Source organism: Notamacropus eugenii, chromosome 2, assembly GCF_028372415.1.
Source record: "Notamacropus eugenii isolate mMacEug1 chromosome 2, mMacEug1.pri_v2, whole genome shotgun sequence".
Taxonomy (NCBI): Eukaryota; Metazoa; Chordata; class Mammalia; order Diprotodontia; family Macropodidae; genus Notamacropus; species Notamacropus eugenii.
Window position 1 is genome coordinate 50,034,257 of NC_092873.1, and position 12,011 is coordinate 50,046,267.

Consider the following 12,011-nt stretch of genomic DNA (forward strand, 5'->3'; position numbering starts at 1 on the left):
TCCTTTTGGTCCAAGGTTGGAACATCATGTGGTCTGTCCTTCATTCTCAAAGAGGGCTATGGCATTAGGAAGATGATGCCATGAATTGCAAGTAAATTGGTCTTAAATGAAAGAGAGCTGCGCAAAGTTTTCAGCCTCCCTTTCTCCTTTCAAGTCATCTGGCCAGACAGAGATCAGGAAAAGTGGAGATGGCCCAGAATGCAGTGGGAGACCTTGAGTAAGGTCTTGACTAAGGTCTTTCCAGGTTCTCACTTTGACTAAGGCAACACCCATTAAGTGATTATGTCTGTTTAAGAAGTGAGTCAAGGGATGGCCCCTTTAACTAAAAAAAAAAAGATCAAACTAGGAGGGGAAGACCCTCAGGGTTTCTGACCAAAAGAGAAGCAATTACCATTTACCTTCACTCTGAACCCAGGGGTCCCAAACAGCAATCATTAAGTAATGCTTAGGTAGGGATCCATTGCTGGCCAGTCAATGAGAGCCAGAGTAACATGGGTTTAAGGCATGGGCAAATCTGGCCAGTAAACCCCAAGATATTTAGGTGGGTTTTGATCATCAAAATTTCCCTTCCTTTGGGCAGAACACCCTCAGGTATGGGCATGTGTATCATTAAGGAGATACCTGCAGCTGCTTTCACTATTTTTAGGGTCAGATTGCTCAGTATAATGAACAGGCTCACACCAGATTAGAATCAGTGTAACATTTATTCTGCACACAAGGACAATAAAAATCAGTAGTAAAGGAATATAAAGATAAAGCCTAACAGAGTGATAGAAATGTTTACATACATCATGAAACAGGGGAAGCACCTACATCTGTGTACACATACTGGGGAGTTTCTTGATTTCAGTCCCAGAGTCCCAGGTGGGAAAAATCTCAGTCAAAGCATCCTCTTCATGGATGAGACTCCAAAGAGTAGAGGAACTTCTCCAGGTCATATCCAATTCCAAACAAAGAATGAATTAGCACAGCACCAAAGCTGTACGTGGCTTAGGAATTGATTGGCTTGGCTCCAGAGGCTACTTGACTTTTGCGACTCAGAATAGGATGTGTTGTAGGTGTGGACTGGGCCAAAGTTTGAAGGAGTAAGACATCCATGATTGATATGCCAAAACATCTGTGTTCTAAAGGACAAAGGATTGATTTAATATATTTACAGAAGAGTGGCCAGCTCTTCCAGGAAGAGGAATTGGCCAGGTTCAAGTTGACCTCTTAGTCATGGGAACAAGGCCTCCATTCTAAGGAGAAAGAAAAACATATTTAGTCACATAGGCCTATAAATGTACAGGAAAGATCGTTAACATTTCATTAACTCTTCAACATGTTATCCTATGTGGGGAAAGAAGAGGAGAGGAGAGGAGAGGAGAGGAGAAGAGAGGAGAGGAGAGGAGTGATGCCTAACTGGAAGTGACCAACTGGGTATCCAGTGGGACAGATTGAACTAATCACAGGTTGTGGTTTGTCCTTCCTTGTGGAAGAGGACCATGATATTAGGAAGATGATGCCATGACTTGCAAGTGAATTGGTTACAAGTGTGGGAGGGCTGTGCAAAATCACACCCCCACCCCCTGCTTTTCTCTTTGGAGCCATCTTTAAATTACTTGCTTATCAGCTGTGGAGCTCACTTCTACAACCATAAGAATGCTGACAAAGATATTTCCATCCTGTTTTGCTAAATTCCATGACCAAACCAAGCATGTGTGGTGTCTTGGGATGGAAAGTTCTCTCCACTCATGTTCCTGGAACATATGTATAGCTCCTAGCTAACATAAGGAGAAGCCTATCCATCTTGGGAAGACTTAGTCAATAGAAATATTTCCTGCTTTGCCCAATCTATGATTCTGCTGATATTTTCTGTGCTTATTTTACTCTATGAATTATATCTCCACCAATGGAATTACTCTGTATTTGATATAGCTGTTCAAGAATGTCTAGGTATCCAGTCCCATAAAAATTGGGCACTAGAAGGAGGTGGTAGCTATGATCATGAGGAAGATCTTAGGTCCACTTCATCATAGAGGACCATGGACCCTTCGATAAAATACCATTGGCTCAGAGCTTTGCCTCAATCTCTCTTATTGAAAGTTGTACAATTTTTATTATGACACAAAAACAAAACAAAAATAAAAAACCAAAGTCATGCACACACACAAAAATTGTCAAGCCATGGGAAACAAGGAACAAAATGTTTCACCCTCTACCATGATATGTCCCATATGACTTCAAAGGGTGCTTCCATTTCTACCATCCAATCATCCCACAGAAGATAGGAGGGGAGAATCTGGAGAAAGGTGTCAGTTAAGCCCTTCAGAAAAAGATACTGTGGCACAGTGGAAAGAGGTGTGGTTTACATGTCTGAGAATTTGGGAGGAGGAAGAAGGCTAGAGGAGGGAGGAGACTCAGGGGACCCTGAACCATGGAGGGGTGGGACAAGCTATGGGCAGGGCTCTGACAGGGAGAAGTTGTGGAGCATAAGAAGTTGTGGAAGCAGAAAGCAGGTTACCATGCTCAGCATGTGACAATGGGTTCTAAACCTAAGGGGATCATCACGCCCCTGGCTATCACCCATCCAAGGTGTTGCTCCATCCATGTCCATTCGAGGGAACAGCAGCGGACCCAGGTGAGTCCAGAGCAGATGGGGCACCTCTGCTCTTTCCTGGCCCTGAAGTCTCCTTCTGCTCCCGCAACTTGCTCCTGCCCTCTTCTCTCCTCCAGTTCCCCTCTCCCTTCTCTTTCCCTGCACTAATACCTTTGCTTTCCTGACTCCCTCCCTCCTCCCTCCAAGCTTTCCCTTCTTCCTGTGATCCTCCCTCAATTCCTTTCCACTTATCCACTTGTCTTTGTTCTCTCTTCTTCTTACCTTGCTTTTCTTTCCCCCAGACCCTTCTCTCCCTCCCTCCTCCCATCTGTCCTCCCTCCTTTTCTTCCTTCCCATATCCCTTCACTTCATCTCTCTCCCCTTCACCCTTCCTTGCCTTCCCTTGGTCAGCCCTCTGTTCTTCTTGTCATCTTCTCCTCCTCTCCCTTCTCCTGTTTTTGCTTATCCCAAATCTCCCCTCCCCCCTCTACCCCTCTTTGTGGTCGGCCCTGACTCCCTTCTCCTTCCAAGCTTCCCCCTGACATCCATGTACCCTGGGGCTGCTTCTGTCTCCCTCTCCTCTCCCAGTCCTTCTACCCCTCACCCCAACTGTTCTTACTCTGAATGGATGTGGGCACTTCTCCATCAGAGGAACCTGTATGGGGAAGAGGAGAGCCCAAGAGACCCTGCACTCCCTTGCTATCCCATGTTCCTACTGTCTCCTGGTGTGATCCATCCATCCTCTTATGCCCTCCTCTGCCCTGCCCTGGCCAGGCCAGTGCCCCTCTCTTACAGGCTGCTGGATGGTCAGGACACCCTGCCACCTGTCGTCTTCCTGCATGGAATGTTTTCCAACAAAAATATCTTCCAGGCTGAGGCTGAGACCCTGGCACAGAAGACAGGCAGGAAGGTAAAGATTCCCAAATGACAGCTGAGTTGGGAAAGGGAACAGACTACAGTGACAGACAAAGTCAGAGGAAGGGGGGGAAGGATAGAATGTTGGGGAGGGTGAAATGACAGGCAGGAGTTATCAAGGTGGGATAGACCTTCCCTCACAGGGCGTGACTTGAGGGACATCAGGAAGTCTACCTGCAAACTGTCAGATCTAGTGGGTTCCTTCTCCCAAGAAACTTTCATACAAAGATCAGATGATCACTTGGAGGGGACTTTTCTTCAGCCAAAGGTTGGACCAGAGGTCCCTTTCAGTCTGGAGAATTACCAGAGGTCACCAGCTCCCTAAATATCTCCACTACTGTCACCCAGAATTCTACTCATCTTGAAGATCTTCCATTTTTTCATTCTTTTGGTTTTGTTTTGTGATTTCTTAGTTTCTCATAAAGTCATTATCCTCCATCTGTTCCATCCTAATTTTGAAAGAACTATTTTCTTCAGTGAGCTTTTGAATCTCCTTTTCCATTTGGCTAATTCTGCTTTTGAAAGCATTCTTCTCCTCATTGGCTTTTTGAACCTCTTTTGCCAATTGAGTTAGCCTATTTTTCAAGGTGTTATTTTCTTCAGCATTTTTTTGGGTCTCTTTTAGCAGGCTGCTGACCTGCTGTTCATGCTTTGACTGCATGTCTCTCATTGCTCTTCCCAGTTTTTCCTCCACCTCTCTAACTTGATTTTCAAAATTTTTCGAGCTCTTTTTGAGCTCTTCCATGGTCTGAGCCCATTGAGTGGGCTGGGATACAGAAGCCTTGACTTCTGTGTCTTTCCCTGATGGTGAACATTGTTCTTCCTCATCAGAAAGGAAGGGAGGAAATGCCTGTTCACCAAGAAAGTAACCTTCTATAGTCTTATTTCTTTTCCCTTTTCTGGGCATTTTCCCAGCCAGTGACTTGACCTCTGAATATTCTCCTCACACCCACCTCGCCTCCTGATCCTCCCAGCCAGTGCTTGGGGTCTGAGATTCAAATGCTGCTTCCCTCAGGGCTTTGGGCAGGGGCAGGGCTGCTATTCAGTGTGAGATTAAGTTCAGGTGCTCAAGTGGGGGCAGGGCCGCCTCTCAGGCTCAGTTCCCTCAGGGGCTTTATGCAGAGACCTTCAACAATGGATCCAGGTTCCTGCCTGCTTGGGGAGCCTTGGTCGGCCACTGCCTCAGCTACTGCCTCCCGAGGGGGCCTGAGTTATGGGGGCACCCCACTCCCCTCTTGACCCACCAAACAGACCCTCTCACTGACCCCCGTCACCTGTGGGTGGAGGGACCTGCGTGGCCACTGGAGATTCCGTCTCTGAAGCCCGGTTGGATCTGCTCTTGGTGCCGCAGGCGCGGCAGGGCTGTGCTGGGCTCCCAGTCCACGGCGCCTAGTCCGCGGCTCAAAGGAGCTTTTGCAAGAGGTTTGCAGGTCCCTCTAGAACAGAAATCTCCTTTGCTCCACTGTTCTATGGCCTCTGTTGCTCCAGAATTCGCCGTGGGTTCCTTTTTACAGATGTTCTATGGGTTGTGGGTTCGGAGCTATGTGTATGTGCGTCTTTCTATTCCACCATCTTGGCTCCACCCCCCCCCCAATTGCACCTTTCTTAAAAATTTATTTTAAATGGCATACAATCCTAGTAATGAATAGTAATTGTAATGCCTTTTAGTTAATGAAGTTACCAGTTACTTTCTTTCCTAACATCAGAAAGCAAAAGGAAGTGGAAGAAAGCTGAAAGTCAGGGAAAGAGGGAATCAGTGACCCAAGAACCAGAGTTCAGAAGGGCCAGTACTGGCCACAGTCATGAGTAGAGGGGATGGGAGAGGAAGCAGAATATTTTCCTTTCTAATGCTCTTGTCCTATTATGGTCCCATCTTCCCCACTTCCTCCTCTTGGCAGGAAATACTCAGTACCCCATGGCCTCCTGGACAGCTTGGGAGTCCTCAGGTAGCCTCCTCCAGCTGGTGGGGTAGGTCAGCACTCCCAGGATGAAGAGCAAAGGGGGAGGGAATCAGAGAGTGATAACTCCAAGTCTCTGCTCCCCAGGTATTGACAGTGGATGCCAGGAACCATGGAGAGAGTCCTCATAATGCTGACTGCAGCTATGAAGCCATGAGCTCTGACCTGCTGGCTCTCCTGTCACAGCTAAGACTCACCCCCTGTGTCCTTATTGGTCATAGCATGGGAGGCAGGACAGCCATGGCATTTGCACTACAGAAGGTGAGGGTGCCCCACTAGGGCTGAAGGGGGAGAGTGTCACACTTTTCCACAACCAACAGCAGTCTATAACCCCATAAGCAACACCAAAGATTCATCAGACTCAGTAAGCTGCTTGTGGATTTGTGGGTAGAATGAGGCTGGGAATGAACACTGGTACTGGAAACAGAGAATTCCTGGGAGAATAACGTGAGATTTACTTCACACACACTTCATCTTTCTAAATCCTAATGGACTGAAGGGAAGTTGTGGGTGCCTCCTCCAGCACTGGGGAATTTCAGGGTTCAGAGTCAAGTTCTAAGAACTTTTCCTCATAAATGTCACCACCTCTCCATGGGTAAGCCAGAGCATGCAAACAGGAAGGCTGGCATCAGGATCAATTACAGACTATGAAATGGACTCCTATAGTCCCCCATCCCTCCCCCTTTGAGGACCTTGGCTCCGACTTTCTCTAGGATCATCCCCAGGTGCATGGAAGAAGAGGGAGGGCATTGTTCCTTGTGTGATAGACTTTCTTCTTTAGCCAGAGCTGGTGGAACGCCTGGTCTCAGTGGATGTCAGTCCCTTGGTGCTCATGGGCATCCCAAAGGTCTTTAAAATTGTACCTGTTATGAATTCTATAAACCTCCTTGGAAATCGCTCTGACTCCCAAGCCTTTGAAGTGATTGATGAGTATCTGAAGCTATTCATAAAGGTAATCCCTCAGGACCCCCAGCAGATGGACTGCTGAAGCCACAAGCCAATCATTTGAGTTTGGAGTCCTCAGGAGAGTTGGGGGCGGGGTTGAGTGGAATGCAGTCCAGGAAAAAATCTCTGGGGGTAGGGAGAGAGGTTAAGGAAAGCAGAGAGGGCTTCAATTATAAACTCCTCCAAGGCCAGCCCTATCTTCTACTTTTCATTGTATTCTCAGCACTTTGTCTGACAACAGGAGGCATTTGTTCAATGTTTGTCCACATGAAAGAGGAAAGGGGAAGAGTGTATGGAAATGAGTGAGAGTCTGGTCTGAGTAGGACTGAGAAAGCAATGCTGCTAGGGAGAAGATAGAGGTCCAGGTAGATTTGCCAGCTAAGCCTTTGTCCTCTCCAGGATGCAAGTATTCGGCAGTATCTGTTCAACAGTCTGGTGCGGGTCAACGGAAAATATGTGTGGAAAGTCAATGCTGAAAACCTGTGGCAGCAACAGCAACAGCTTCTGGATCCTCTTGCTATCCAGGGAGTTTATCATGGTCCCACACTCTTCCTCATAAGCATCAATTCATCCTTTGTTCCGTAAGGCAGGGCCAGAAAGTGGGGGAGCATGCCTAGTCCCAAAGAGTTGTGCCTTTCTTGGGCCCCCCTTGGGCTCTCCATTAAAAAGGATGAGAGTAATTGGGAGCTTCAGCTATGCTTTGGTTTAGGAGGGGAGGGTCTCTCCAGCACTGGAAGACAACATGTGCATTATCTCAACTTATGCCTGTCTGTCTGCCTTGCCTGTTTTTTCTTCTGTCACCACGTACCCACTATTCAACCTTTATCTTTGTGACTGCCTATCTCTGACTGACTCATCTTTTCCCTTTCTCTGTCTCTCTCTCTCTCTCTTTCTCCTTTTCTGTCTCCATCTCTTTGTTTCTCTCTCCCTCTCTTTTTCCCTTCTCCCTTTCCTTTTCCCTCTCATCTTATACTCTTCTCAATTTTCCTCTTTCCCCCTTTCTACCACTGTCTCCTTTCCTCTCTCCCTCTCTTCACCTCTCATTTTTTCTCTCTTTTGCTTTTCACAGGCCAAGTCACTACCACAAGATCAAGCTTCTATTCCCTGAAGCTCAGTTCCAAACTATCCCTGATACTGGTCACGTCCTCCATATTAAGAAGCCCCAAGACTTCATGAACAGCCTCCTCAGTTTCCTATCCTAGAAGATATTCCGTCTCCCCACACTCCACTTCTTAACTTTCCAGCATTCACAAGGATCTAGGCACTTCCTTCACTTGGAATCTTCTCTTTTAAAGAAATCATCTTTTTCTAATTCACAACTGAACACCCATTAACATGAACTTTCCCACAGGCAAAATAAGGAGAAAAAGGAAATTGTAGAAATTGTGAATCTCTATTATGAACAGTTTGATTTTTTTAATCATATGATATATTCAACATGTTAATCAAAGTTGTCTTCTTGTCTTCAGCTCCCACTAAACTTTTTTCTGTTCTCTGTTCTGCAATTTTTACATGTTTTAATGACCCACTTTCTTTTCTTTTTTAGAAAACTAAGTACTTTTATTGTGACTTATGTTGACCTGAAAGTTTGGCTTAAAGAGGCAAACAGGCTAGGCAGCATATAAATTCATGTTCTTTATTCCCTTAAAGCTAGCAAATACATACATGCAGAATTTAAATTTTAACTGACTGATAAAAGAATGAGAAGTCTACATACATTTTAGAACAATACCTACTCAGGATGTCTATGTCACTCAAATTCATGATCTCCATATGTGTTTAACCATAGTATGAGAAAGGAAGTTTTTAATTGAATAAGTTGTAAATACAATAAGACAAGCCAATTGACAAAGTGTCTACTGAAATTACAGTCCCAGGATATCTGTGTTTCCCCTATATAGTATGTGTCCATGGGATACCAACATAAGAAAAGTCCCACTATTCAAGACATTGTCTGTTCCCAAGCATGCTGTTCTTTAGTGGTTACAAATAGAAAGAATGGTCTTGATCAGCCTTAATTTCTGTCACAGGAAGGGGCATTTGGAGTTCACTCAGAGAAAATAAGGCATGTCTGTCATGCCAGAAAATGCAAAGCATTATGGTAGATTAAGCTCAGTGTAGGCCACAATGCCTCTGCTTATTGGCCAATCTAGGTTTAGACCTTTCTGAGATCTTAGTGGTTCAAAATGATGTGGGGAGGAGTCTACAGTTCCCCTCCTTTTTTGTCAAAGGTGCATCAAAAAACACTACCTGCAGACCAAGGAAGGCATGGAAAAACTTCACTCTTCCTCAAAGAGCAAGAAGAGATGTCCACTTGGAGCAGGCATCTGCAGATGGTTCAAGAGTTCACATACACAAGCTGGCAAATGTAGAAGTCATCAGAAAGACCTATAGTGAAACATAGGGTTGAAAACTGAGAGAAAACAGCATGACATACATCCTTGGCTAAAGGTACATAGAGATGGTTTGGTTGACCAGCCACGTAGGGCTAGATTCAAAGAATACAACAAAGCTTTACTCATAATTCACAAAACTGCATAATTACATTAAGTCAGGTACAGACTACTTAGAGGGCTCACCATGGACTAGTTTTGAGAAGGGAGATTTACGTGTCACCAAGATAATCATGAAAAATTAAATATGAGCCAAACAAATCAATGCAATCATTGGTATCAATGTTGACTAACATGAAGTCTCCTTGTGTCCCAATAACCCATTCCCAAAGGCCATTTAAGCAGCACTTTTTGAGTCCCAGATATCTCATATAGTTATCTGGTCTCTAGATATCCTTTCTTTGACAATAAATTTTATTCTTAGGACAGTTCTAAAAGGGAATTCAGCTTCTCTAGTTCAGATCTAGACATTTCCAGATAACTCTTACTTAGTATAAATTAGGACAATCACTTAAATTTGGTTCTTCATCTTTAAAATTTCAGAAAATTTCAGTTTATATATTATTTGCTGTTTCTGTTTTTACCTAAATCCTGTGCCTTATGTAAGAAACTTTTAAAATGTAAGGGTCATGGAAAGGGTGTACTCACCTCCAATGAGGAGGAAATTAAAAAAATAATTAGAAATTACTTTCCCCAAATGTATGCCCATGAATTCAACAATCTAAATGAGATGGATGAATATTTTTTAAAATGTTAATTACCCAGATTAACAGAAGAGGAAGTTGAACACTTAAATAACCCCATCTGAGAAAAAGAAATTGAACAAGCTTGTTCAATTCCAGGGCCAGATGGATTTACAAGTGAATTCTATCAAACATTTAAAGAACAGTTAATTCCAATACTGTATAGGCTGTTTAGGAAAATTGTTGAAGATAGAGTCCTACCAAATTCTTTTTATGATACAAATATGGTTCTGATACCTAAACCAGGAAGAGCCAAAACAGAAAAAGAAAATTATAGACCAATTTCTCTGATGAATATAGATGCAAAAATTTTAAATAAGATATTAGCAAAAAGAATACAGCAACTTATCATGAGAATAATACATTATGATCAGGTAGGATTTATACCAGAAATATAGGCCTGGCTCAATATTAGGAAAACTATTGTGTTATTGATCATATCAACAACAAAACTAACAGAAATTACATGATTATTTCAATAGATACAGAAAAAACTATGACACAATATAACACCCATTCCTATTGAAAATACTGGGGAACATGGGAATAAATAGAACTTTCCATAAAATAATAAGCTGTAGCTACCTAAAACCATCAGCAAGCATTATATGCAATGGGGATAAACTAGATGCATTTCCAATAAGATCAGGGGTGAAACAAGGACGTCCATTATCATCACTGTAATTCAGTATGTACTAGAAATGTTAGCTTTGGAAATAAGAGAAGAAAAAGAAATTGAAGCAATTAGAATAGGCAAAGAAGAAACTAACTTATCACTCTTTGCAGATGATATGATGATATACTTAGAGAATCTCAGAGAATCAAGTAAAAAATGACTTGAAATCATAAAAAACTTTGAAAAAGTTGCAGGTTACAAAATAAACCCAGATAAATCATCTGCATTTCTATATATTACTAACAAAGCCCAACAGCAAGAGATGGAAAGAGAAATTCCATTTAAAGCTATGGTAGACACTATGAAATATCTGGGACTCTACTTGCCAAAACAAACCAGGGACTACATGAATACAATTACAAAACACTTTTCACACAAATAAAATCAGATCTAAGTAAGTGGAAAAACATAAGCTGCTCGTGGGTAGGCTGAGCTAACATAATAAAAATGACAATTCTATCTAATTAATTTACTTATTCAGTGCCATACCAATCAAACTACCAGATAATTATTTTCTAGAGCCGGAAAAAATAATATCAGAATTCATCTGGAAGAACAAAAGGTCCAGAATACAAAGGGAACTAATGAAAAGAAATGCTGGGAAAGGCGGCCTAGCCCTACCAGATCTCAAATTGTATTATAAAGCAGCAATCATCAAAACCACTTGGTACTGGCTAAGAAATACAGGAGTAGATCAGGGGAATAGGTTAGGTACTCAAGACACAGTAGTAAATGAATTTAGCAATCTACGGTTTGATAAACCCAAGGACCCCAGCTTGTAGGATAAGAACTCACTTGACAAAAATTGCTGGGAAAACTGGATAACAGTGTGGTGGAAACCACATAGATCAATGCCTGACACCACACACAAGAATAAAGTCCAAATGAACATATGATCCAGGTATAATGACTGAAACTATAAACAAGTGAGGGAAGCAAGGAATAGTGTATTTGTCCAGTTTATGGAGAATGGAGAAATTTTTGACCAAGAAAGAGATAGAGAACATTATGAAGTATAATTTTGATTACATTAAATTGAAAAGTTTTTGCACAAACAAACCTTATGCAACCAAGATTAGGAGGGAAGCAGAAAACTGGGAAAGAATTTTTGCAACTAGTGTCTGTGATAAAGGCCTCATTTCTAAAATATGTAGAGAACTGAGTCAAATGTACAAGAATTTCAGTTTGCATATCATTTCCTGTTCTATTCCTACCTAAATCCTGTACCTGGTATAAGAATCTTTTAAAATGTGAGGGTCTAACTATAAAATGAACTCATCTGCCTTTTAAAATTATTGGACAGGTACTTTAAGAGACAACAAATAATTTCACTTGTTTTTACCAGTATCTTATACAATTTTTGTGCAAAAATCAAAATTTGAGATCCTATTACCAAAACATGATAAATTCTAGAAGCCAATCATATACATCTGTATATAATTCTTAGAGGAATCAGTCTGATTCTGTTGCTTTTCCTAAAAATTTGCCATCCTTTTTAATTAGACATCTATCACATTACATCTTTGTCTTATTACCTGGTGTGATCATTTCTTCCTTGGGAGGATGTTATCTCTATATTATATTTACTTATTTGGCTATGAATATAGGTGAAAGTTGTAAGCTCTTCATTCCTGCATCTCATTATAATAACTCAGAGATGTTTCAATTTCCATTTATTACTTAATACACTTAGTTCTGTACTTACAGAACTTCTTGACTGTAAAGATTTGCTATAAAAGAGAAAGAGGGACAGTGCCATGTATCTTAACAGAAGGAAAGAACTTGTTTAGCTCTGTTTGATTC

The 12,011-nt window shown here is 42.2% G+C and overlaps 1 protein-coding gene across 2 annotated transcripts; it reads left to right on the forward strand.

Moving 5' to 3' along the window:
* The first annotated feature begins 2,457 nt into the window (after nt 1-2,457).
* LOC140525124 (sn-1-specific diacylglycerol lipase ABHD11-like) lies at nt 2,458-7,901 on the forward strand. Of its 2 annotated transcripts, XM_072640207.1 has the most exons (6): nt 2,458-2,620; nt 3,353-3,488; nt 5,539-5,712; nt 6,233-6,403; nt 6,796-6,977; nt 7,466-7,901. In XM_072640207.1, the coding sequence occupies exons 1-6, from the start codon at nt 2,589-2,591 to the stop codon at nt 7,596-7,598; spliced, it is 828 nt and encodes a 275-aa protein (XP_072496308.1). In that variant the 5' UTR covers nt 2,458-2,588; the 3' UTR covers nt 7,599-7,901. The 2 variants fall into 2 exon arrangements, with proteins under 2 accessions (XP_072496308.1, XP_072496309.1); XM_072640208.1 differs by lacking the exon at nt 6,233-6,403.
* Nucleotides 7,902-12,011: the final 4,110 nt, after the last annotated feature.

Coding starts and splice junctions, on each gene's coding strand:
- LOC140525124 (XM_072640207.1), top strand. CDS start 2,589: ATGTCCATTCGAGGGAACAGCAGCGGACCCAG. Junction 5,713..6,232: donor TGGCATTTGCACTACAGAAG/GTGAGGGTGCCC, acceptor TTTCTTCTTTAG/CCAGAGCTGGTGGAACGCCT. Junction 6,978..7,465: donor ATCAATTCATCCTTTGTTCC/GTAAGGCAGGGC, acceptor TGCTTTTCACAG/GCCAAGTCACTACCACAAGA.